Source organism: Grammomys surdaster, unplaced genomic scaffold, assembly GCF_004785775.1.
Source record: "Grammomys surdaster isolate TR1022 unplaced genomic scaffold, NIH_TR_1.0 63, whole genome shotgun sequence".
In the NCBI taxonomy this organism is placed as follows: domain Eukaryota; kingdom Metazoa; phylum Chordata; class Mammalia; order Rodentia; family Muridae; genus Grammomys; species Grammomys surdaster.
The window spans coordinates 30,232,106-30,257,370 of NW_021604565.1; the positions used below are offsets into that span (position 1 = coordinate 30,232,106).

The 25,265-nt window shown below is 39.5% G+C and overlaps 1 protein-coding gene across 2 annotated transcripts in view; it reads right to left on the reverse strand.

The window, feature by feature from the left end:
- Taf2 (TATA-box binding protein associated factor 2) overlaps nucleotides 1-25,265 on the reverse strand; it is a 54,105-nt gene that overhangs the window by 25,856 nt on the left and 2,984 nt on the right. The window contains exons 3-17 of one of the 2 annotated variants that reach the window (XM_028766832.1): nucleotides 24,298-24,458; nucleotides 23,025-23,143; nucleotides 21,123-21,264; nucleotides 20,152-20,383; nucleotides 17,778-17,962; nucleotides 16,484-16,597; nucleotides 15,559-15,658; nucleotides 13,974-14,059; nucleotides 11,549-11,684; nucleotides 8,845-8,999; nucleotides 8,110-8,224; nucleotides 7,700-7,809; nucleotides 6,867-6,932; nucleotides 4,751-5,003; nucleotides 2,216-2,356 (exon numbers count right to left, since the gene is read on the reverse strand). In XM_028766832.1, the coding sequence (XP_028622665.1) occupies nucleotides 2,216-2,356; nucleotides 4,751-5,003; nucleotides 6,867-6,932; nucleotides 7,700-7,809; nucleotides 8,110-8,224; nucleotides 8,845-8,999; nucleotides 11,549-11,684; nucleotides 13,974-14,059; nucleotides 15,559-15,658; nucleotides 16,484-16,597; nucleotides 17,778-17,962; nucleotides 20,152-20,383; nucleotides 21,123-21,264; nucleotides 23,025-23,143; nucleotides 24,298-24,458 (2,115 nt within the window). Of the gene's footprint in view, nucleotides 1-2,215; nucleotides 2,357-4,750; nucleotides 5,004-6,866; nucleotides 6,933-7,699; nucleotides 7,810-8,109; nucleotides 8,225-8,844; nucleotides 9,000-11,548; nucleotides 11,685-13,973; nucleotides 14,060-15,558; nucleotides 15,659-16,483; nucleotides 16,598-17,777; nucleotides 17,963-20,151; nucleotides 20,384-21,122; nucleotides 21,265-23,024; nucleotides 23,144-24,297; nucleotides 24,459-25,265 lie in introns of those variants that run through there. The other variant, XM_028766830.1, reaches the window with a different exon arrangement.

A 25,265-nucleotide genomic window follows, 5' to 3' on the forward strand; every position in this document is an offset into this window, starting at 1 on the left:
CCAGAACAAATAAAAAGGAAGAGGAGAGCTGAGAACCAGTGTTCTTATTTCTCTGCCTCCTGAATGCTCGCTTCATGGTTGGTATCATGTTTGTTTTGCCATGGTGGACTAGATCCTCTCCAGCTGGGAGGCAAAACAAGGCAGCTTCCTTCCTTCTTCCTTCCTATCGTCTCTCTCTCTCCCTCCCTCCCTCCCTCCCTCCCTTCCTCCCTCCGTCCTTCCCTCCCAGCACCTTTGTCCCAGCAATGCAGACAGGACCTGATGCTGGGCAGTACAAGGTATGGAAGAAAAACTAGGGGAAGCTCCTTTCCCCAGGTAAAGATCTGTTCTCTCTGCCTGCTCTGAACTTTTGCAAGGCAGATTTAAATGTTTGATTTAGTCAAATTTTCTCTCTTGCCAACTAGAAGTGTTATGTAAAAGTCATTTGAACTAAAACATCATCGTTCCAAGTTTTTTACTTCAACCCACATAATAAACTTTACACTACAAGCTAATACACACACAAATATATTCTGGAAGCAATACATACAAACAACAAAACAGCAAAACCAAAAGAGTCTTATAATTATCTTTATAATATGCATATGCTTGCCTTCTGGCCAGTCTATCTTCCTTCATTAGAACAAAAAAGCAAAACCAAACCTCTAACCTCCATATTGTCTTCTTTTCATGTTTTTTTGTTTTTTTGTTTTCCCTTTCGTTTTTCAAGACAGGGTTTCTCTGTATAGCCCTGGCTATCTTGGAACTCACTCTGTAGACCAGGCTGGCCTTGAACTCAGAAATCCGCCTGCCTCTGCCTCCCAAGTGCTGGGATTAAAGAAGTGTACCACCATTGCCCTGCTCTTTTAACATTTTTTTTACCCCGCCAGAGCCCACCACCCACTCCTGCCAGTCAGTGCTTTTCCTCTTTCCAGTCAGGTATGTCTCCTTCACTGGCATGTCTTTCTTCTTGATTGCTGTAGTTTTGGTTGACCCACTGAGTTTAAATAGAATAGCTTATGGTACATGGGCACCTTACCAGTTGCTACACTAAGGAGGGAAGGGCCTTGTAAGTCCCTCTCCCTTCAAGATAGAGGGTGAAGGTGCAATCTTGAGTGGGTCTTGTGCTGATAATCACTGCTGCTGAGATGTCAGAATGCAACAGCCACATCCTGCCCTAAAGAAAGTGTTCCACATGTTCTCTGGGGCCCCTACTCCACAATCTTCTGAGCTCTATGGCAGGAGTTTCACTTAAAGTAAAAAAATCCTTTTGACTTGCTTAAGAAAAACAATCATCAGGTTCTTTGGTTTTCTTCTGTTTAATTCCTATGCTGTCTGTCCCTTGTGCTGCTCAAAGTCGAACCTGTCTTTTCTATGAACTTTTTCCTCTGGCTTTCCTTTCTATCAAACACGCCCAGAGGTTCCTAATCTTCCACACTACAGCGAACAAAGCGCAGTGATTCCTTCCCACACTGGCTCGTCCTCACAGCAGCTTCTCAGCTAAGATGAGGTGTCACTTCCCTTCTTTCCCTCTTCTTTTAATGCCACACTTCTTACTGGTTGATCTAGTTCCTCTAGCTTTGCCTTCACTCTTATGACTGACAAACCACGCAAATGATGTGCAATCCACTCAAAGGCTAGTCATCTTCCCGAACCCCAGTGTACCCACACTTCTGGTCTCCCTCTAACTTACCACTTTACAGAAAGCCAGTGTAATATCAAATACTATGTCCTTGTTCTAATTTCTTCATTCTGAAAATAGTTCAGAACTGCAACTGCCCCACTGTGCAGCACCTTGCTTGCAGCCAAGGCTACATGACACTTGCCTTCAAGCAAGCAAGCAAGCAAGCAAGCAAGCAAGCAAGCAAAGTTGGCACTGTGAGCTGGGCAACTTCTGAATATACTGTCCCCATTCTAGCAGACTGACTATGAGAAAGGTCTGCACATACTCCATACCTCCGTTCCCTACACAACCAATCAAAGGCATTCATTTCTCTACATGTTATTAGTGATGTAGATATGATTTGTATAAAGTTGATAAAAATCAGTGATCAGTGAAAATTCTAGAAAAGCTTTAGAGCAGAGGCTGGCTTATATGAAATGCACATCTATCATATGCAGCTTCCAAGTTTAACAGACACATAAGAGCTTGTGGCATAAAAAGAAATCATAGAAGGCAAGCATCGATAAAGCTATGTTATTATAAAAACATCATAAGAACAAAGAGACGGGGTACCTTCTGCAGAAAATAACTCTGAAAGCTCATGAAGTTGTTTGTTTTCACGATGTTGGGACAAGTTTTACAACAAAACATTCTAGTAAATAGGGATTTCATGGCTGGTGGTCCTGTCCATGTGCTCACCATTGAGTTTGCAATCTGTAAACAGAAGATGAAGAACTTTCCGTCACAATTATAAATACACTTTGAAGACCAAATGGCTTTCTAAAAGCCAACACTACAGTTCTTGGAAACTATCACAATCTGGTCTTTTATCATCCATTTCCACGAAAATATACTAAGTCACCCACCAAAAAAACAAACAAACCACCCACTCAACCCAAAACAATCCAAAAGCCCCACTATGTGCATTTACAGTCATTTTGTACAAATCAATTTCTAAACGCCAGCATCCTCTCGTGTTTAAGGAAAATATGCTTTCAAAGGCTTCTCTGCCTGGGTTTCTCTCTATCCACTTAGGTAGAGAGAATTCTGATATTTTAAGCTCATCAAAATTAAAAATTTATCATGAACCATTCCTCAACTACTCAGGTGGAAAGTAAGCCAAACATGAGGCACTGTTTACTTAGAGACGAATGCGGAGGGAAGGCTAAGCCACAGTGAATGTAAGCTCCCGGTCAGCAGAGGACAAATAAGAGCCTCTATCTGCACCCCAAATCATGTGCAAGGCCAGTCGCCTGTAAGTGCTTCCATGTTGGTGTCTGCCCATGACTCAAGAGCAAAAGCCAGTGCTGAGTGAATGGTTGTTCTATCTTATTCAAACCACGGACCCTACCCTTGCCAATAAATCAGTGGTACTCCGTAGGAGACTGCCATCTTGAACTAGTTCATAGGCTGGAGTCTCCAGTGTGGCTCACTCTAAGGCTGAGGAGGCCACAGGTGTCCATCAAGCTGCAGCAGCTGCCCAGAAAGCAATGCCACCGTAGTCCTAGCTGTTTATACCTGATCTGGGCACATGGAAAGAAACCCATGTTTCACAGATAAACAATATGTAAATAACCTCAAATTTAAATGCAAAAATAGGTACAAAAGATAAAAAGGAAGGAAAAGAAACAACGACCTATATGTACCAAGCAAATGCTGTTTAAGCAAAGCTAGCCTACCAAATTATAAAATATAAAAACCAATTAATGTATTAGAGACTGGGGGGGGAAGACTTTCATCAAAGTATACAACTTTAAAGCATTCCTTCCCTTAACTGTCTAATTCTTTAACTGTTAAAAAGTTAGATGCTAATTCTGTTTTAGCTAACAGAATTGATAGCTGATCCAGGACATATAATAAGCACTGCAAACTTTCTTGCTTTAATAAAAATTATTTAAATATTGAAGAAAATGCTTTAGAAAAAATCTCCATAATATTGAAAATTTAAGGGCATATAAAAAGTATCTGAGATAAAGGGAAGTTATGATTAAATACTTTATCCTATAGTTTTATGGCTCTGCTACGATTTTAACAAAAAATCACAAGACTATTTGTAGTATCAGTAAAATATATCCCTAGCAAATAATTCTGTTTTCTCTCTAATATCTGAGAGCACAGAAAGTCAGCTGCATGTTATCACTAAAAACAAAAGAAATATAAAGCGTTAGCATACAGTGAAATGAGAATAAACCTATCATCCAGATGCTTTGAAACACTCAGCAGACAGTGTTCATGGTCAACATTCTGTCTGCATTCTTCTGGATCCAGATTTTTCTTAAATCTAAAGACTGTTTATTGCTGAGTGGGAATGAAGAACGCCTTTAATCCCAGCACTTGGGAGACCGAGGCAGGGGCATCTCTGTGAGTTCCAGGCCAGCCTCATCTAAACAACGAATTCTAGAACAGCCAAGGCTACACACCTACACACACACAAAACCAAACCTATCCTAAAAAGTAAAAAGAGCAAGACTGTTTATTGATAAATTAACTTTTTCTAGAATGTTAAAATAGTCAATTATTGTACATTATTTATTACTAATTTTAATTCCGAAACCAAACAACTACCACAATAACGATTTGTTAATTTTATGTATTCTCATGTAAACACATAAATCACTACAATCACAATTTCTCTTCTTTGTTTAACAATTTACTTATTTATGAGTGCTCTGTTGTTGGCCTGCACACCAGAAGAAGGCATTGGATCTCATTATAGATGGTTGTGAGACACCATGTGCTTACTACAAATCGAACTCAGGAACACCGGAAGAGAAGCCAGCACTTTTAACCCGAGAGCCACCTCTCCAGCCCCCAGTCATAGAATTTCTAGCCAAAATTTTTCTTAGCTTTAAAATATAGTTGGCAATTTAAAAATGGAAAGCTTCTCCTTGGCTTTCAGTTTGACAATATTGATATTTTTGTACATATCTATTCTTATGTCAAACATGTTTCTTTTAAATCATGGTTGTTAGAAGCACGTGGTACAAGGTTTCAAAGGAACTGCTACCAAAAAATACTTAAAGACTCTGATGAATTTTAACTCATTCTTGGAGCCTTTTTGTAAAGCACACGTCTTGTGGCAATCTTACGTTCTCCTGGTTACCTCACCTTTGCAAGACAGAAGCAGGCTGACATCCTCACTCGGTAGAAACACTGCTCTTGCTCTAGTATATCAGTGAGCGCAAGGCGCGACGCCGGTGTGGGGAATTTCTCCAAGGCCAAGATGGATTCCTGCTGAGCAACAACATCTCTCTCATAGCGGAGCTCGTACTGCCACATAAAGTCAGCCTGCTCAAACTCCACCTTCCTCAGGACAGACATATCTGGGTCTATCCTTATCCACAACAAAGGGGAGTCGGCACTAAGAGAAAATACAATTTTAACACTTACCTCTGGAAACAGACACAAACAGACACTACTCAGACTCTGCTCTACGTACAGTACTTTCATGCGGCTGAAATTTATTATAGCCGTATTTTAAAATCTCAACAAACTTTTCACCACGTTATGCTAACTTTCTCACAAGCTTACTAACAAGATCTTTAAGGATATGAAGCGTTGTCACATAGAATACCAAATAACAAATTTTCCACTGAAAATATTTCTCTGGGCATTTTTACCTGCGATTTTGAAATATCAAAGCACAAATAATACAAACTGTCTTTGTTTAACTTCCTACAACCTAAAAAATGCCTATAGTGTAAACATTCTTCCTTATTAGAAATTCAAAAAGAAATATAAAAGAAAGCATTTATTCTACTGGACTAACTTTAGTTGATATTTAAACACTTGGCACATTGGCTACTTTTTCTCAAGGAAGCTCTGAAATTATAATTTGAAGGTCCATTGATTTATTCTCATGTATTTAATATGCAAAGTAAAACTTAAGTGCATGTCCATATTTTAATCAAAACAATACCACTTGTAATACTAATTCACTTTAATACTAGGTGCTCATGAATTACTTGGTATAAAAATATTTGACATGTTAGAAATATCAACCAGTAAATATCACAATCAGCTCTAATCTTAGCAGGTGGGGGAGGTGAGAACAGGAGGATCAATAATTCAAGTCCAGAGGCTAGAGAGAAGGCTCAGTGGTTAGGAACTCTGGTTGTTCTTACATAGGACCTAAGTTCGCTTTTCAGCACCCACAGGGTAGCTCATGACAGTCTCTAACTCCAGTTCCAGGGAAGCTGATAAAATAGAAAGTAAAGTCCTGCATTCAATCATTCTGTTTGATTGCCTCATCCAGTGATTGATAATAAGAGTTGGGATTAGGGTGGCTTCAAATAGGATATAAAATATAATAAGTTAGGTAGAAGAGAATGCTATGATAAGGAAAATTGGTAGGCTTACTAGCATTGATATGTAAATCTTTTGATATGTAGTTCCTTCTTTTTTTAAATGGCTTTGGCTGGCTATCAATATTAGTGGCAGTAGTCAGGGTGTGGGAGTAATTAGTGGGGTGGATAGAGGATCTGAGACGAATACAACTGAAAAGTTGATATTATTTTCATTATTTTGTCATAATAGGGATAGACTGACAAGACTAAGAAGCTACAGGAAGTGACGTTAATTCGGACTTTTTTTGATTTTTATAGTCAAGTTAGTGGAAGAAGTCTGAGAGATGGAAAAATGATTTTGAGCATTGTAGAAGACTAAGCCTTTTGACCTCCACAGATGGCAGGCATACATGTCATACACAGACATGCCTGCAAACAAAACACATTCATGAATGTAAAATCAATTTGAAATTTAAAAAAAAAAAAAAAAAGGCCTGATTAAGGAAAACCACCTGGGTTACAAAAGACCTTGTCTTAATTTAGCAGAGTAGTACTCAAATGGTTTGCAAGCACAGAGACAGTCTCAACACACTCTGGAGCAGGGTCCCAAACACAATCAACAGCACCTGGGATTCACTTGAAATATAAACTTCAGGACCACAAATAATGTAGCAAAGCACAAATGTCATTTTAAGATCATCCCCCATGAGTGGCACGCATATCAATGTGAGAAATACTACTCAAGGAAGCAAGAGAGAGCAAAGGCTGAGGCTGTACCCGCCTCCACTACTCTTCACGTCTCATCCAGTCTGAACAGAAGTGTATATGTTTAATGAATTACAATCTTATTTACATTTTTTCCTAACAGTTTCTCTTGACTTTAAATGGTTTTAAGAACATACATTTCAAAAGTAATTACATACTTTTAAGCAACTTACTCCATTGCAGAGAGGTCCATATCGACTTCCTCCCCATTCATCAGTGGGATTTTTTTCTTCTTATTCCTACATTTGAAGAAAAGTAAAATTGAAAACTGTGTGATTTCCATATCAGAATAAAAATATCAAGCAGTTTAAGTTCAAATAAAGGGTCAGAATGAGCAGGCAAACTTCAAATAAATGGTTTCATGAAATACTAAAAGGTAAGGCAAAGAGGAGTGAATGCTGCCATGGAGTTTAAAAACAACAAATCTACCTCAAAACTAGAGAAAATGGATGTTGAGGATTTATTATCATTATCATTATCATTATTATTATTAAAAGTTAATGGAAAGCAAAACAACCTGCAATACATAAGATTCTCAAAAAAAAAAAAAAAAGTTACAGCGGCACATGGTATCACAAGCATATAATCCCAGTACTTGGGAGGTAGGGGCAGTATGCACACAGTTCTAGGCCAGCCTAGACAGAAGTGAGACTCTGTCCTAAAAATAAGTTAAATATATATAAAAAAATACCTAATTCCAAAGACAAAGGTATCTCAAGGACAGAAAGCAGGAGCTGGGCGTGTGTCAGGGAGCATGCCTGCGACTCTGACATTTGGGAGTCTGAAGTAAGGTCAAGGATGGAGGAGCTACATGAGACCCTGTCTCAGAAACAACAAACTCAGACGGCAGACAAGGTCTGCATGGCATTGCTACTTTCATATAGCACAGGAGAAAAAGCTAGCAGGTAAGATGTTCTTCCTCATGCTGTATAACTTCATTCAGGCGGTTTCTACTTATGGGATTTGCAGTTTCATCTCCAGTGTACAGTCAGGACGCACTGCCTACCTTCTACTTTTGGAGTGGCAGGGTATATCATGTTTAAGGCTGTTTTCTTCAATTTGCAAGGTATGGTTGAAGGATCCATCTAGCTCTTGCACTGTTACTTTAAGTGGTCCCTTTAAAAAACAACAGCAACAACATACCATTTAAAGACTGCCAGAACATGCTCAAGACATAGCCCTACATTTATTGACAGCTAAGACATAAAGCTGTGCTTATAAAATACGTATTGACAGAAGGACAATGGCAGCTGGTGTCAGAACAGGGGAGACAAGGGGAGGCAGGCTCTGAAGTCTCTGTCCCAGACTCTTCCCTAAGTACATGCTGCACATTCCTCAGTCACCCCAGCTTGAGAGTCCCTCCTCTACTGCAACTGGAGACAGCAAAGCAACAGGCTCTTCTAGGAAAGCACTTACCACGTACTTCTGGGTGCCAGGAGATGTGTAATCCTGTTTTATTTCTAGTTCTAAAACATTCCGTTTTCTATTAAATGCAAAACTTCCGTAAAACTTTACCACTCCACTCTGGTCTCTAAAGGATTGTAAAGGAATTTTTACATACTGAAATGAAAATGTGCAAAAAACCAAAAAAACCCAAAAAAAACATTTTCCCACTAGATCAAAGTCTCAAACTAAACTTCATTATTTCCCAGGTGGCAAAATATTCAAAATTCTTTTGAAAAATTTTTCCCAGATTAAAGAAGATTTCTGAAAGATTGAAAAGCTTGTATTTTAAAAGTAATACCACTCTACTGGATTCTCAATAGTACCTTGAAGTGAAAAATGTAAGAATTGCTAAGATCCAAGATACCATTCAAGTTGTGCCAAGCCCCAAGCATATTTCAAAGTCACCAGGCCATTTCATCTCATAAGTAATGTCATAAGCCAGTCTGCTAGAGTATTTACCTTATCCACCATGGAATCTACTTTCTGCTCATATTAAAAAGTACAGAATATGCCAAAATTTATAAATTGAGACATCAATCTTTACATATGAGTACATAATTCCTTTGGAAGGTGCTTTAGAAGCTACAAGTCACAGCTTAGTTATCTCTGTTTTCTAGAGAAGTGACAACGGATCTCCGCCCTCTTTCCATCTTCCACACAGCTCGTTCCCTTGCCCATGTTTTGAGCTGCTACTGAAAAGGATACACCCACTGCTTTATTAAGGGCTGGATGTCTTTGCCAGAGACGTTGGAAATGGACTTCAAAAACCCGTAGGTGGAAACCAGCATCTGGCTCCACATATGTGACTGGAACTTCTGAGAAGAAGCAGTACTGGCCAGACTTAGTAGTTTATTGAAAACCTGCAAAGACAGAGGGGCATAGAACACTGTTTCCAATTGCACACTGCACCCAGTCTGCACTAGCACACCATGTGATCATTTACACAAGGTAACAATCATGCAAAATATACATTTTTCAGGTTAAATGCTATAAGGAAAAGAAACACACAAATATTTAAACAGGATATAAGAGAATTGTTCATAGAAACATTACTGAATGCTAACAATGCGCTAGACATTATATCATTTATTAAGAAGCACAATATATAATACCTGCCAAATCTTACAGGAATTCAAAACTAAGAACACTCACTGAGAGTGAGCACGGTATTCTCATGTCAGACATGTCATAATCTCATGTGTTCTTCTACGTTAAAGGGGTTTGGGGAGAGAAGTGGAGCTGAGGCTCGGCAGGGTGGCATTTACCTAGCACACGTGAGAGTATCATGGCTCTTCAGCATAAAAGGAAATCCATAAATGGCAATACTAGTTAACATCTATACCATTGTAAAAAGGACAACACCCTCTCATGGCACACTTTTTTTTTTCATTTTATATTTCTGTTCTTCAGTCTTTAGAGAAAACTCACGTCTCCATCTTTCTATCAGGGATTAAACCCAGGGCCCCATCTACATTAAACCAGAAGTCCAACATACTACATCCTCAGCAAAAATGATTTTTTTTTAAGTTTTTGCATTAAGCCTATCTTTAAGAATGTTATCAAGGGGGCTGGTGAGATGGCTCAGAGGTTAAGAGCACTGACTGCTCTTCCAAAGGTTCTGAGTTTAATTCCTAGCAACCATATAGTTGGTTACAACCATGTATAATGGGATCTGACATCCTTTTCTGGAATGCAAGTGTACACACGGGCTGAACTCTATATACATAACAAATAAATAAATCTTTAAAAAAAGAATTATTGTCGAGCAGTGGTGGCGCATGCCTTTAATCCTAGCACTTGGGAGGCAGAGGCAGGTGGATTTCTGAGTTCAAGGCCAGCCTGGTCTACAGAGTGAGTTCCAGGACAGCCAGGGCTACACAGAGAAACCCTGTCTTGAAAAACAAAACAAAACAAAAAATTATCAATAAAGGGAGAGGCTAGCTGATATTTTTATTGCATCTATCAGTTTGGGAATTGTGATGGTTTGTATATACTTGGCCCAAGGCACTATTAGAAGGTGTAGCCTTGTTAGAGTAGCTGTGGCCTTGTTGGAGTAGGTGTGTCACTGTGGGCATGGGCTTTAATACCCTCGTCCTAGCTGTCTGGAAGCCAGTCTTCTAGCTGCCTTCGGAACAAGAGGTGGAACTCTCAGCTCCTCCAGCCTCAAGTCTGCTTGGATGCTGCCATGTTCCCACCTCGATAATAATGGACTGAACCTCTGAACCTGTAAGCCAGCCCCAGTCAAATGTTTTCTTTTTAAGTGTTGCCTTGGTCATGGTGTCTGTTCACAGCAGTAAAAACCTAAGACAGAAATGTATCTCAGTGATAAAGCATTTGCCTAATGTATACAAGGTCATATATTTGATCCTCAAACAATAAGGAAAGGAGACGAGAGGGGAGGGGAAGGGAAGGGGGGAGGGGAGAGGAAGGGGGGAGGGGAGGGGAAGGGGAGAGAAGAGGACAGAACAGGACAGGACAGGACAGAATGAGGAAGGAGGGAGAAGGGGCCAAAAAGCAAGGACATATGTTTACATGAGTAATCCATCTATCTTGATTCTACTATTTCATTTCCTATATTGTAACTACTTACACTAAAACTTACTTTAAAACAGAGCAAAATTTAACAACAGCAATAAAGTAATGGTTTGTAGCGTCTTCCTCTGGTGTTAAGTAGAGCACTTGAGGCCAGGCCTGTGGCAAAGGAGTCTCTCCCTGTACGGAGGCCTTCAGAAGCCATTTTGTGAAGCTGTTGGTATGAAACCTGAATTGTCTTGGAGACCCCAAGACACTGGAGGTGCCAGAGCCATGGACAGCCACCAAGGTAAGCTGCATACAAGGAGTGGAGCAAGCTCAAGAGACAGCAGTATGTTGAAGGCAGCAAAGCAGGAAGGCCTGAGCCAACTAAGCCCTTTTACACTGGGCACGGAGCTAAGGGATTTTGAGTTTGTCATGCTGGGTTTTGGTCTTACTTTGGTCCAGTATTTCCTCACTATGCCTCAATTTCTCCTGTTTAGAATGGCAATGTTCTATGCAATTGTCTGTTAGAAGTATGCAGTTTGCTTTTGATTTTACAGAGGGTTATAATTAAGAAACTGCCTTGAGTTTCAGAAGCAATTTTGGACACTGAAATAATGTTTCGACTATGACAGACTTTTGAAGTTAGACTGGATGTATTTTGCACGATGATATGGCCAGAAGATTATGGGAGACAGGGAGGAGGATGTGGTGATTTAAATGAAACGTCCTTCTTGAGTTGCAAGCATCTAAATACTTGGTCAACTGTTGGTAGCTGTTTGAGGATAAGGAGGCGTGGCCTTGCTGGAGGAGGTGTGCCACTAGGAATAGGCTTTGAGGTTGCAGAAGACTCCAGTCCCTTTAATGTTGTTAAGTTCTTAATGTTAGCACTTACTTGCAGCATAAATTCCATGCTGATTCTGTTTTCAATCAGTCTCATCACGAGGTGAGCTTTACACTGAAACATAGTGTAGTATTCCCAGGACAGTGTGTGTGGATGCTTTATTGAAAAGTGGAGGTGAGATGCGGGGCTGAAAAAAAATAACAAAACTGACTAGTAAAGAAAAAAAAGTAGAAAAGAGACTTTACATTTAATATAAGCAATTTAAGCTATTCATAATTTTCCATGATTCCAAATTGCTACATTAAATTTTACACAAGTACTTTTGCACATCAAATACCAAAACGCAGTTTCTTTATGACTCTAAACATAGAATCACATAGAAGGGTATCAAGTGTATCAAATTATACTCTCACCGTCAATATCTGTGTGGAGTTCCCTCCAAAGTTAGTTGCACCATAAACATAAAGTAAGTTTAAAAAACAGAAAAACCCAAGCACAAGGCAGGGGTGCGGTTCAACTGATAATATATGCAAGAATCCCTGGGTTTGATACTGAGCGCTAATGATGTATTTAAAAAGTATGCTGACTTATGACTGTCTTTGTTTTGTTAATCAAACTGCTGGCATACAAGAATACTGTATTTGGGGAAACCTGCATCCATGTTCCTAGGCCTTGATCACTGTTATCTGGTTCTGTAACGAGTTATCTCTTATATTCCATTTTGAGGTCAGAGATGTGGTTTTGTGCCAATACCCTCAAGATACAATGGCTGAGTAAACAAGCGTATTCCTAAACAGAGGCACAGAATAGCAGAACAATAGGAGCAAAACCAACCAAAGCACAGCAGAAAATGTAAACATTATCATTCCATGTCCTGCACCTAGGACATACTACAGGAGTTGGGTATGGGTCTTAAGTTCTTATGCAGTAAGGCACTGGCTGACTCCTATAGCACACACGCCTTCTGTCTTGGCTGTCTTGGGCTGGTTAGGCTGCTTGCAGCTTTCCCTTGCAGGTTTCTCAAACCTCCAGCTTCCTGGAGTCTTGACTCCACCCACGGCTTCACTCCCATACCCTTATGGCAGGTGAGGTACAGGCACTTCCTAAGATGGTCTCAAGGGGCATAGTACTCTCCACTGTCCTGGGACAAAGTACTTTCATGTTTTAATGGTCTTAATCTCTTTGGCTACCACCTCCCTTTATGTGTTTCTTTTCCGGGCTAATAAGATTTTTTGCTTACAATTTTCACAATACACCTGTCTAAAAACAATCAACAAAATCCATACCAAAGCGTACTAACTGGGCTACCATGAATTCTCAGGATAGACCTGTAGGCCTGTTCTTTGCAACAACGTGACATGCATGGTCTTTTGCCCAATTCCAAGTAGAGTTCTTAGTCATATCATAAACTTCCTGAGTTGATCTTTATTGCCCATATTTCTCTTGGCATCTGATCGTCTGAGCTTTTAACATAACTGCCCACTAAACATACGGCAGTCTAGAAAAACTGACGCCTACGTCTCCAAACTGTTCCAAATTCCTTTTTTTTTTTAAGATGATCTGTTTTTTGTTTTTAAGGATTTTTTTTTTAAAAATCATTTTATTACATGAGTACATTGTAGCTGTTTTCAGACATACCAGAAGAGGGCATCGGATCCCATTACAGATGGTTGTGAGCCACCATGTGGTTGCTGGGAATTGAACTCAGGACCTCTGGAAGAGCAGTCAGTGCTCTTAACCGCTGAGCCATCTCTCCAGCCCCCCCAAATTCCTTAAAAATTCAGTTCCAAAGGCTTAAGAAACATGGTTAAAGTTAGAGACAGTAACACCTCTACCTCTGATATAAATTTTCTGTGTTAAAATTTGTTGGCAACAAAACCCTGAGAAAAATGACAGAAGTGAAAGGATTCACTGTGGCTCAGCTTTCATCCTCCCTGATGGGAAGAAGACGGCTGAGCACAGTTCCTGTCTCACGGAAGCTGGGATACAGGGGGAACTCAGGGTGCGTCTCTCTTTCAGTTTATCTAGCCCTGTACCTCCAAGGCTACAGCAGACTGCACCCACATTCAAAGAGCTTCCTGACTACTCAATCCTCCTGCAACATCTTCACACAGACTTACAAGTGTGCTTTACTAATCCCTGGGAGTTTCTCAGTTGAATCAGGTTGACAATTCAGGTTAACCAGAACAATAAACAAAAGAACTACTTCCGTAGATTTTAAGTTTTATCAAGGCTAGTATGACAAAGATGAACTAGAAAACAGCATATCAAACAGAAAAGCCTTACATTTCTAGGCTTAAATTCAGTTACAGTCATCTTACATGATGCAACAGAAATGCAGAGCAGGGATCTGACAAACGTAGTGTGGCGGCACACTATCCTCATTACAGTTCTGGCCTTAGCTGGCCCCGAGGGACACACTATAAGGGACTCTTGTAAGAGGCAGCCCATAAGTGAGGTTTATAATATCACATACTTATCCTTTTCTTTTCCACCACCAAATATGGGATGCAGTAAAACTCCCCCAGTTTTCAGCTCATATGCCACTATTTTATCTAGCTCCTAAAAAAGACAAAAACGGAAGAGTCAGTGAAAACTTCTCCATACAACGATCTTTAGTACTAGTCCACAAATTCTCTGTCCTGGAAGCAGATGTAGATGTAAGATAAGGAAACTCTATCTGGAGAACAGCTTGGTTTTATAGGCAGACCAAGCTACACAAGCTGGCTGAATGCTAAAATTCAAAAATTTCCCTGTACTTTGTGACTTCAGGGCTCACCAGCAGCTCAGCAACTTTTCCTTATGGCTCTTCTGAGCCTCTCTGATTTGTCCTCTAAATTGATTTAGTCCTTCTCAGTATTTTGCATCTGAGGACTAAGGCAATCAAAAGGAAGTTAACTGAATGATGTTAGTAATATATTAATTTAAACAACCCTATACTTCTCTAACATATAATACCCATTCAAGTTAACAGAACAAAAGGAAGAAAGAAAAGCTGAAAAAGATAACATCATAACTATAACTATGACATTCACAAAGTTTAAATAATATCAGGCAGCAGAGAAACTGGCAGATAGCATCGTGAGATGGTTAAAAGCTAGCTGGATCCTGGTGACACAGCTGATTAGCCACATACTTTACTAACTAATTAAACCTCTATGTACCTTAGTTTCTTCACATGGAAAGTGGGGGTAGTAAGAGGATTAAGACAGTCAGTGCTATTTTTAATCACAGTACTATTGTATCACACACTTTAAGTGGTTATTCCCTTCTGAAATGAAGAATAGGCTCTACGAGTGCTAAGTGTATGAACTCTCTACCAACTTTTTGGACAGAGTATTAATTTAAAAATGATATTGAGGTAGAGATTTTTCTACCTGGAAACAATTAATTTAAGATCTAATCAAATCCAACGATACCACTGAAGTATCTATGTGCATGAAGAGAACTAGATATACAAAATACTGCCTTTATTCTGTGCCTTCATCTTTAAATAATAGGAAAATATGTGCCAATGACAGAGCACATACGGTAGGTATTGAAGACTACCTGACATGTAAGTACCTACTGTGTGCCTAATACCATTCACACTGCATGAGCAGCGTGCCACTCGCCCTGGTAGAGCAGACACTGGCACTATACTATCCTTCTCCAGGTTAGACTTGGAAACAAACATAGAAAACTCAGTTATAATCTTTTTTTCAGTGATGTAATTTTCACTTTATTTGAAAAGAGCTATTTTTCAAGTGATATTTTAAAAGTACATTATAATCAGTAAAACAGAGGACAAGGGGGCCAGCAAGATGGCTCAGTGGGTGAAATAGTTTGCCAAACAAAAAGCCTGAGCACCTGAGCTTGATTTCCAGAACTCAGTGTAAGGAGAGGGGCAACTCCAGGAAATTGTCTTCTGAGCACACATGCAGCCTAGCATGTGCACTGCTCCCAACACACAAAATCAATGAATAAATGAAATAAAATAAAAGACAGGAGACATGGAAACCAGAAAACATTATTATATATTACTGACATACAAGTGGAAAACAAATCTCTCTCTTGTTTACCTCTTTAATCCAATGGCGGTACTCATTCACACCGAATGTTTTTTTCATCCACAGTCCATAAATATAGCCTGAAATTCCCTTCAGCACCCATTCATCAGACCTAAGGAAAGGCAATAAAACTTTTCATCACTAAAGCCTGTCCAAGCAGGGTCAAGGAGACTAATGGAATCATAATATGAGCCACTGCTATTTTTAGGCAACTGAAGGTTATTAACAAATTATCAAGTTCCTCACATCTTTTAAGCTGAGTTGTCCATCCACCCTTCTTCACATCTGGCTAGATCTTTAATTTTAAGAATGCTAAAATTCAAGTGCATGTTATAAGGTCTGACACACTATAAGTGGTCAGTTGTCTTCCTCTGAAGAAGTGCTAAGTGTATGACTCCCCTAACAGGAACTAAGACACTCTTCAGAATTCTTATTTTTATGAGAATACAAATATGTAAGTAACTCTACTGGTTTTTTTGGTTTTGTTTTTTGTTTTTTTGGAAACAGGTCTCACCATGCAGTGGGGTCTACATCTCAGCTTGCTACATAGATCAGAATGCCCTTAAACTCACAGATATCTACCTGTTGAGTGCTGAAGTTAAAGGCATATGCTACCGTGCCCTGCTAATTATGCTGATTTTAAAGCTGAAAATAACCCCAACACTACTTATAAATTACAGGCAACAGTCAGCTTATAGTGCAAGACAAGAAGGAAAGTAAGAGTAAAGCACATGCTATACACCAGCGATTCCCTTGGGGGCAGGGGGGTGGGCAGGAGTGTCAGCATCAGTTCAAGGGCAGACTCAGCTACACAGTGAGGTTGAGGACAACTCGGGCCACAGAGTCTGTCAAAGAACAAGAGAAGAGGGGAGGGCAGGAGAGGAGAAGTCAGCTTTCCTGATCCTGTGGCTAAGTCTGTAACTCTGAAATTACTCACCAAGACATTCTGGATATGAAACATCCGAAGAACTGCTGTGCTAAAGCCTGTGCCAGGCACCGTCTGGTCAGTGGCGTCTCATCTATAATCATGGCACTGTGCAGAAGATTGGTGCTGAAAGCCAAAAACGTGGGAGCCACTTAGGACCAAGAGATACATGGCAGTCAGTCAAAATACAGTAACGACACTCTAAGGCAATACAATTTTAGGTTCAAGTTCAAAACAGAAGGAAAAAATAAAAGAATATTCGCCCCAAACGTTTCCTAATCTTTTCAAAATTTATCTGAAATTCAGTCTACCTAAAGCAAGGAACACAGTTCTGTACTGATTTTAATAAAAAATATAAATCACTATTTTCAGAAGTAAGAAGCTGGTGTTAATCAGAAATGGATCCTAATACAATGGGGAGTTACTTAATTTCAAAGATCTTTTCTCAGGTTGGATGCAGATGCACACTCCTAGTAAACCAGCATTCAGTCTGGGGCACAGATAGCCTGAAACACGTAGTGGGGAGACACTGTCTCCAGAAACCAGAAACCCAGTAACAAAAATAAACCCCTTTTCCTGGAATCTATTACATTTTGGTACTCCGTTATTTACTTCTGAATGCATTGCTCCATTCACTTTTTCCAACTGTGTTCTGAAGAATGCATAGGATTAGTGTCCACCATTACATGAGCGCCTTTAGACAGGAAAAGCAAACAACAGCCCTGACATATAAAACTTACAAATGTGGAACTTTCCCCGAAAAAATGAACAGAAAAGGGGGGCTACAACAAAAGGAAAGAAAAAGTACTTTGGGACCGGGTGGTGGTGGCACACGCCTTTAATCCCAGCACTTGGGAGGCAGAGACAGGCGGATTTCTGAGTTCGAGGCCAGCCTGGTCTACAGAGTGAGTTCCAGGACAGCCAGGGCTACACAGAGAAACCCTGTCTGGAAAAAGCCAAAAAAAAAAAAAAAAAAGTATTTTGATAACAAATTGGTGATGCCAGTAGAGTTTTGTAGTGTTAGCAAGAAGGCACACCAATCGCCTATGCAACGTGTAAGCTAAACATTCACAAACATTAGGAACTTAACCAGAAATGGAAATGTGAATGCTAACTGTGAAGAAGGCACTATGATCCCTTACTTCCTTATGCACGAGGCTACACAGTAACATTTTAAAAATACCAGATTACCTATAAACTCACTCACACCTGACGTTTCAAAACCAGTCTTAAACCTGATGAGCCAATAGCCTTTCCTTGTACGGTTACTCTAACTTTGGTATTCTCCATTTGAAGGGACACTAACCTGAAAATGCTCATAGAAGCATAAGCAGCCACTTCAACATAAGCCTCATCAATGAAGACGGTCTTAAAACAGGAGTATGGATAGCGACAAGTCAAAATTTCTTCATAAAATTCAAAAACTTCATGAAGGTATGACGTAGTATGTTTAAGTAACGGAAGAAGTTGAGGCAAACAAAAATGGGTAACCTGGAAACAAAAGAATAGCCAACTCAGAAAAAGGGCGTATTTAGTTTATAATAAATTTCATAATGGTGAAAGTAGCTATTGTAAAATATTGTAAATATTGTAAATAGCTATTTAGTAGCTAAATAGCTATTGCTATTTAGTAGGCTTTTCAGAATAGGTTTACAAAATGTTCACTGTACTAAAAAATTAAATTTAAAATGGATATTAAAAGCTTACACACAATGAAAATAAAACTGTTCCAAATTAAGTATTTTCTCCTATGCATAAACTAGAAAGAGTTAAATTTTAATGCTTAGCATAATCTTTTACGTGTTTATACCTAGCAAATATTGAGCATTTTATAGTAATATTTTAGTTATTTTTGTGTGTACAATGTTGAAGATTGAACCCACAGGCCAGGCAAGGACCACTAAACTGAATCTAGAAATTAATAGTTTATGTTGTCCTGTAATGATGGCTTGCAATGGTAATTCTAACTCATGCTACACAGTGACCTCAGCCTGAACTAGTTAATGCTGATCAGTACTGTGGGCATACCGGAACAATCATTCCAATCACCCTGATACTTCAACTACAGACCAAATACCGGTGCGCCGAACATAGGTGAGCCATACTGGTAGTAAGGAGGTTAAAAAATATTCACAATAGAAATAATAGTCATGGTTTTCATATTAAGCTAAATTCAAAACAGGTATCACAGACTGTCCTATTAAACAATTCTATGCCAAATGAATGAAGAAGCCAGGGACAGTGGGCCACATCTGTAATCCCAGCACCTCATGTTCCAAGAATGGAGTCCTGTGAGGAGAATTCTGAGTGCTTGTGAGGAAACGCCCAGAAACCAAGACAAGAATCTTGTGACTCTGGTCAGTTTCTTCAACATGGAATTGTTTTTGGAATATGCTTTTGTGACCCTCCCAGGTATAGCAGATAGAAGTTTACTTCAGGTTATTCCCTATAACTGGCTATTGTTGTTCATAGCCTCTATGCTAAAACTTTTGCATGTGGAGCCACCAATGGCTTGTTTCCCACATGAGGCTTGCCCCTGTAACTGCACATACGTTACTCGTGTGACTCTGTTTAACCCTCAGAGTCTAACTGTCTGATACTCTGAATAAAGCTGGCTGTCACGTAAGTTGTAAGTTCTCATTCAGCAGCTCCGTTCTCCCAGGCCCCACTGCCTCTGAACAGCAGAGTATCTCCAGTTCAAAGACAGCCAGAGCTACATAGTGAGACTGTCTCAAGACAAACAAGAACGTAGGAATGTTTGACCCAGAAGATGGTATCGTAGGCAACCATTTCATGATAAATAAAAGCCAGAGGCAGTAGTGCATGTCTCAGTGGTCAGGAGGTAGCGGCAGGAAGATTCACATGAGTTTTAGGAAAGCCTAGGCCACATAGCAAGACTGTCAAAGAAAAACAAAAATAAGACAAAATAAACCTAAAAATAGTTTGAAATGTCAGGATTAAATAAAGTTGACACTACAGATGGAGTTAAGGCTAACAGGAAATATATTATGATTAGAGAAATATATGTAAATATAAATAAACTATTTTAAGTTAATGAGAACTTTTAATTTCCTAATACAGTGCTTAGCATTAAAAAAAAGTCCACCTGGCTAGAGTGTGGCCTGGTTTCTAAAACCAACTGTTATTACTAATTTCATCTAAGTCCCATCCCTGGAAGCAGGAAAACTACACTTTGGAAATTAAAGCATAGGCATGGGACCATGAACATATGGCTTTAAGGGCTATACAGAAACCTTATTTTTAAAGAAAAAAAGGTAATAAATAATAAGATTTATTCTCACTTCAGCAGAATGAGGTATGGATAGAATCCTGATCAACAACCTCATCAAAATGTTTTTAATTCCAAATAAATGTGATGTGAAGTATTTTCTCTTTAGTCATAGTGTTAAAATATTTAAATATTAAAAAGTGTTTATTTGCCGGGCAGTGGTGGCGCACACCTTTAGTCCCAGCACTTGGGAGGCAGAGGCAGGCGGATTTCTGAGTTCGAGGCCAGCCTGGTCTACAGAGTAAGTTCCAGGACAGCCAGGGCTACACAGAGAAACCATGTCTTGAAAACCCCCCCCCCCAAAAAAAGTGTTTGTTTATTTGTGTCTTTCTTCTCATAAGGAGTAAAAGTACAGAGAAGAAAAAGATGAATGAAATGCACATACACCTACCTCATGCATATATGGATCCACAAGTATTTCGAATGGCCCAATGGCCAAGGAGATATTGGATGCTGCTGTAGGAATAGTAAGCATATAATGGAAGGTCTTCTTTCTCATGTCATGAGTATACACTGTCTCGACTAAATCTCCATTGGACACAGCAACCATTGCAGCATCTACTGTAAATTCTAATTTCCAGGTACACAACTCAGAGTACGAATCGACACACGGGAACCAAAATCTACAAGCAGATTAACGGTACAAAATATAGTTTGGACTTAAAATCTCAGGTCAAGTCTTACTATATAATAGAATCAGTACATAGTACCAAAATACCAACAATTCTAAAACACAGCCTTAGGAGAATTAATAATCTGAGGAAAGCACTTACATTATAAAATATGTCAGTAACTTGTAGTTAACTACAGAGCATGGGAAAGAGTGGATTACAATTTCACATAGAGATGTAGGTTCTTATGTAAACCTACTGATGTCAAACGATAGCGAAAAGCTAGCTATAGAGAGCACAACACATGAAGGAGCCCACTTACTCAGCGTTCCAAACCAAGCACAGTCAACAGTAGCTCAGGAAGTGACTAGACAGAATGCCAAGTGTAACGCTGACTAGAAGAAGAGGAGGCTCTGCCACTCTATCTGTGTTGATCTGACGGTGACCTCGGTAGGGTGTTCACTTGTGAAAAGTTATTATCTTTTTACATTTAAGTGCTGCAGTTTTCTGTATGCATGCTAAACTTAACTATAAAGTTAAAGAATCGAGCTAATAGGTCATTTCAAAACTCTCCCTAAGGAAAAAATGAAAATGACAAGACCAAGAAGGAATACTCAACAGACATGACTCAAAGTAGCTTGGGGGTAGGGGACCAAGCTTACACTGGTCATTCTAAAAAACACACTGCATATTCAACACTTAAAAATGCAATTAGAAAAAATCCATTGGAAGCCATGAAATCATAATCTACCTTGTAGAATTCTGATACCCACAAGAGAAGACATGAGCCCCTCTCTCTGCCATGCTTCCCTCTACACTGGGCACCACGAAATGAAGACCTCCTTTTGGCTGATCCAAAGAAAAATTGATATGTATCTTCAGGACCTTTAATTCTGCAATAAATGAATATATACATACATTCACTAACACATAAATAAGCAAGAGTAGTCTATATAATGAATATAGTCCATGAGAACCACAGCCTGAGCGTTATCTATATTAAGAAACCGTAGAGCTGCTTGGGATGTAGCCCTAGTGGTTGGGCACTTGCCTAGATGCTAGAGGCTGGAACCAAACGCCAGGACAGAAAAACAGAGAAATGGGACCACTTGTCACGGCACAGGCTTTTACAGTGTTCACCTACACTGGCTGATAGCTTGTCTCCAGTCTCTCTAGCTGCTGTTTGTACACCACTAACCATAGCATATTCTCAACATTTCTGACAACATGCAAGGTTTTCAGAAAAACTCCAAACCCCCTAACATGAATGCTTTAACACCTGTTAAATCCAATTGCAATTCTACTTTTTTTTTTTTGAGACAAATTTCTCTGTGTAGCTCTGGCTGTCCTGGAACTCACTCTGTAGACCAGGCTGGCCTCGAACTCAGAAATCCACCTGCCTCTGCTTTCCAAGTGCTGGGATTAAAGGCATGCGCCACCACTGCCCGGCACAATTCTACTTTTCAAGTTTTTTCTCCTTTTGTATTTTCTCCCAGACTGTTAGTTCTACTTGACTTTAAAGAATACAGGAAGGGAAGAAGGGTGGGGAGGATTACTGAAGAAGCTGCATCATCTATTATGGTCTTCAATTATATCCTATTTCTGTATAGTAAAAAAACACCTTGTGTTAAAGGGAGTTATTTTAATTTCCCCCAGATATCACAAGTACATGCCCATGCAATGATAAGCTTCTACGTGTGCCCTAAACTGAGTAATACCACTAGTTCTCACCTGCTCCCAAACACACTAAAAACAAAGTGTTTTCTTTCTTCTTTGACTTGTGTAAGACTTAAATAAAGGTAGAAAGAAGTTTTCAAATAATAATTGTACTGGTTAAATCTTTAAAGAATGGGTCATAAAGATTTAGGAAGGATAAATTCAAAGTATATAGGACATGTGGCAAAATCCCACACTGTAGTGTCTGCTCAACCACAAAGTAGCTCAGTGAACTTCCTGTGGGACTTGAGAATGCTACTCTGTAACACAGAAGAGCTAGGACTGCTAATGCCGCAAAAAAGCCACCATTCCAAACGGATCTAGCCACACAACTTTTAAAGTACTTTTCATTAAAAAGACAAAACAGCCAGGTGTGGTAGCAAACACCTTTAATCCCAGCACTTGGAAGGCAGAGGCAGGCGGATTTCTGAGTTCGAGGCTAGCCTAGTCTATAGAGTGAGTTTCAGGACAGCCAGGGCTACACAGAGAAACCTTATCTTGGAAAAAAAAAAAAAGACAAAACAGGCGGGTGTCGTGGCAAATGCTTTTAGTTTGAGGACTCAGGAGACTGAGGCAGATGGGTCTCTCAGTCTCAGGCCAGCCTGGTCTACAGAGCAAGGAGGGAATACTAGGATAGCCAGAAAACAAAAGCAGGAAAAAAAAAAAAAGGTGAAAGGAGCTGGTAGCATAGTTCCTTTGACAGAGAACATTCCTAGCATCTACAAAGTGGTTTCCTTGTACTACGAAAACAGTGAAACTGGGTCATTTTGTAACAGCCTGTGGCTAACATATTCACATTAACCCAGAACCCTAAAGAAGAAAAGAATTTTCCAACTCCTCTCTCATATTTGTACTGCTTACTTTAGAGTTAGCTTTCTGGCTTATAAATTTAGCTAGATTTATTTCACTGTACAGTAATACATTCCTGGTGCTTTACCATCCACATGCTTCCAGAGCTCTGAGGGAACCTTAATGCACAGTTCTCCGTTCCCAGCGTCAGGGTCCACAGCGCTGACTGCTGCTGCATATGCATTGGAAAAATAATTGAGGTTTCTCCTGTGGAGATAAAAGGCAACTTGTAATAACAGCAAGCCACACATTTCACCAGATCTTCCTAAATATCAAGGACATCAGTTATTTCTAAGTATTATGCCTTCTTTAACAATCCATAAGAATACTTTTTTAGCCAAGTTAACTAATCCTGATACTATTCACCATGTTATGAAGTATTAACGTGATGGACATGGTGGTGCATGCCTCTGATCCCAGGACTCTGGAGGCAGAGGCAGGAGGATCTCTCTGAGTTCAAGGACAGCCTGGGCTCAAAATGGGAAGGAAGGAAGGAGTGGAGGAAGGGAAAAAGGAAGCCAATAGCTAAAAAGAACTATTAAACTGATAATTATGTTCACATGCCTCATTAGCTCTGGAATGCCAAGATCACTACTTGTCTAGTAGTGTAAGTTAACCTGAGACCCTATGAGAAGCCCCTAGAAGGCTTGCTAAGGTGGGACCCTATCCTGTCTGATTCAGTACCTTTGGGGCTATTACTTGAGATCTGCAGAACTAAATAGTTCCTAGCTAATACTGATGTTGCTTCTCTGGGATCACTCTTTAAAGATATATGAAACGTCCTGGGCTAGTTAAAATACTGTCCTCCTTAGAGTTTATAACGGCACTTGGCATCCCACTACAAAACACTGAGAATCATAGAAATAATACGAGCTAGTGCTATCAAAGCTTTAAAATGCCCTCCAATAGAGTTGACAGTGGATGTTGTATTTCATACGATACTTTCAAATAGTGAAATCATTTAATAGAGTATTTTACGGTGTCTCTGGTCTGAAGATGATGGTGACCATCCAATTCATGGAAACAATTTCTTGGTACTTATGAAGTAAACATATATAAGAACATTAAAACAGAAACATGGTTAAGATAATTGAACAAAAATAAATGTACTGAAAATTCCCAGATAATACTTCTTTAAAGCTGTAGTATGAAGCAAGGAAATGTAATAACTTACTATGTTGGACAAAGGTGGGGAAACTCCTGAGCGAAATTTGCAGGACAGTAAAAGCAACAGAAATTTATGCAACATATAGCCCTATTATAATAAGAATAAAAAACTTTGTTGAAAAACATTAACCCAATCTCTAAAAACAATGACAGAATGACTTAGAAACACCAGCTACTTAACACGTCCAACTTACTGTTTCGATTCACTGTGACAAACTTCTAAGGTTGGATCATTATAAATAAAGGCGGCCTCCAAGTCATTGATCCTGACTCGGTATATTCTACACTGTTTACTGTTCAACTTGATTCTATTCAAGTTTGCGACTGTAGGAAATACAGTCAGCTCCACAAATCCCTGTAAAAATAAACAATTATTATAAGTGCTAGAATGTGAGAGCATATTTTTTTAAATTACTAATTATATATGCTACCTCTAAAAATAAAATCCCAAATAGCCATGTACACATGACTGTTCTCCAAGAATCTTAATTTTAATTGTAATAGTGACTGACTGAGTACAATTTACCTAGTCCTTATGAGCCTTCCTTCATCTGTGCAATTTGTGGTAAGTAAGCCATTGTTGACTGGACAAGTGAAAACATTTACTAGTCTCAAATACAAGAATTTCTAGGTAGACCGCAACCAAAATAGGCTAGAGGACCAGAAACTGGTAGAAAGAGGAGAAAGTCACAATCAGGAAGCTGAAGTCAAACAATCTGATGGTACAAAGAACTTGGGCTTTAAAAACTACAATACTGAAGCTAACAAGTGTGCGTCTCCTCACGGGAGATAAATGAGGAAACACAGGGCAGCAAGTGCTGCCAGAGAGAACAGAGGCAGGTGCAGCAGCAGTACTTGCAAATTCTGAGTGATTTCCTGCCATGTAGTCCCATGTCATGTACACTTCTTCCATGTTACCTGAGGGGTGTGCCTTCCATCTAAAGAAATTATCTAGCCGGGCAGTGGTGGCGCACGCCTTAATCCCAGCACTTGGGAGGCAGAGGCAGGAGGATTTCTGAGTTCGAGGCCAGCCTGGTCTACAGAGTGAGTTCCAGGACAGCCCGGGCCACACAGAGAAACCCTGTCTCGAAAAACCAAAAGAAAAAGAAAAAAGAAAAAAGAAAAAGAAAGAAATTATCTACTACAACTGACAGCTAAATAC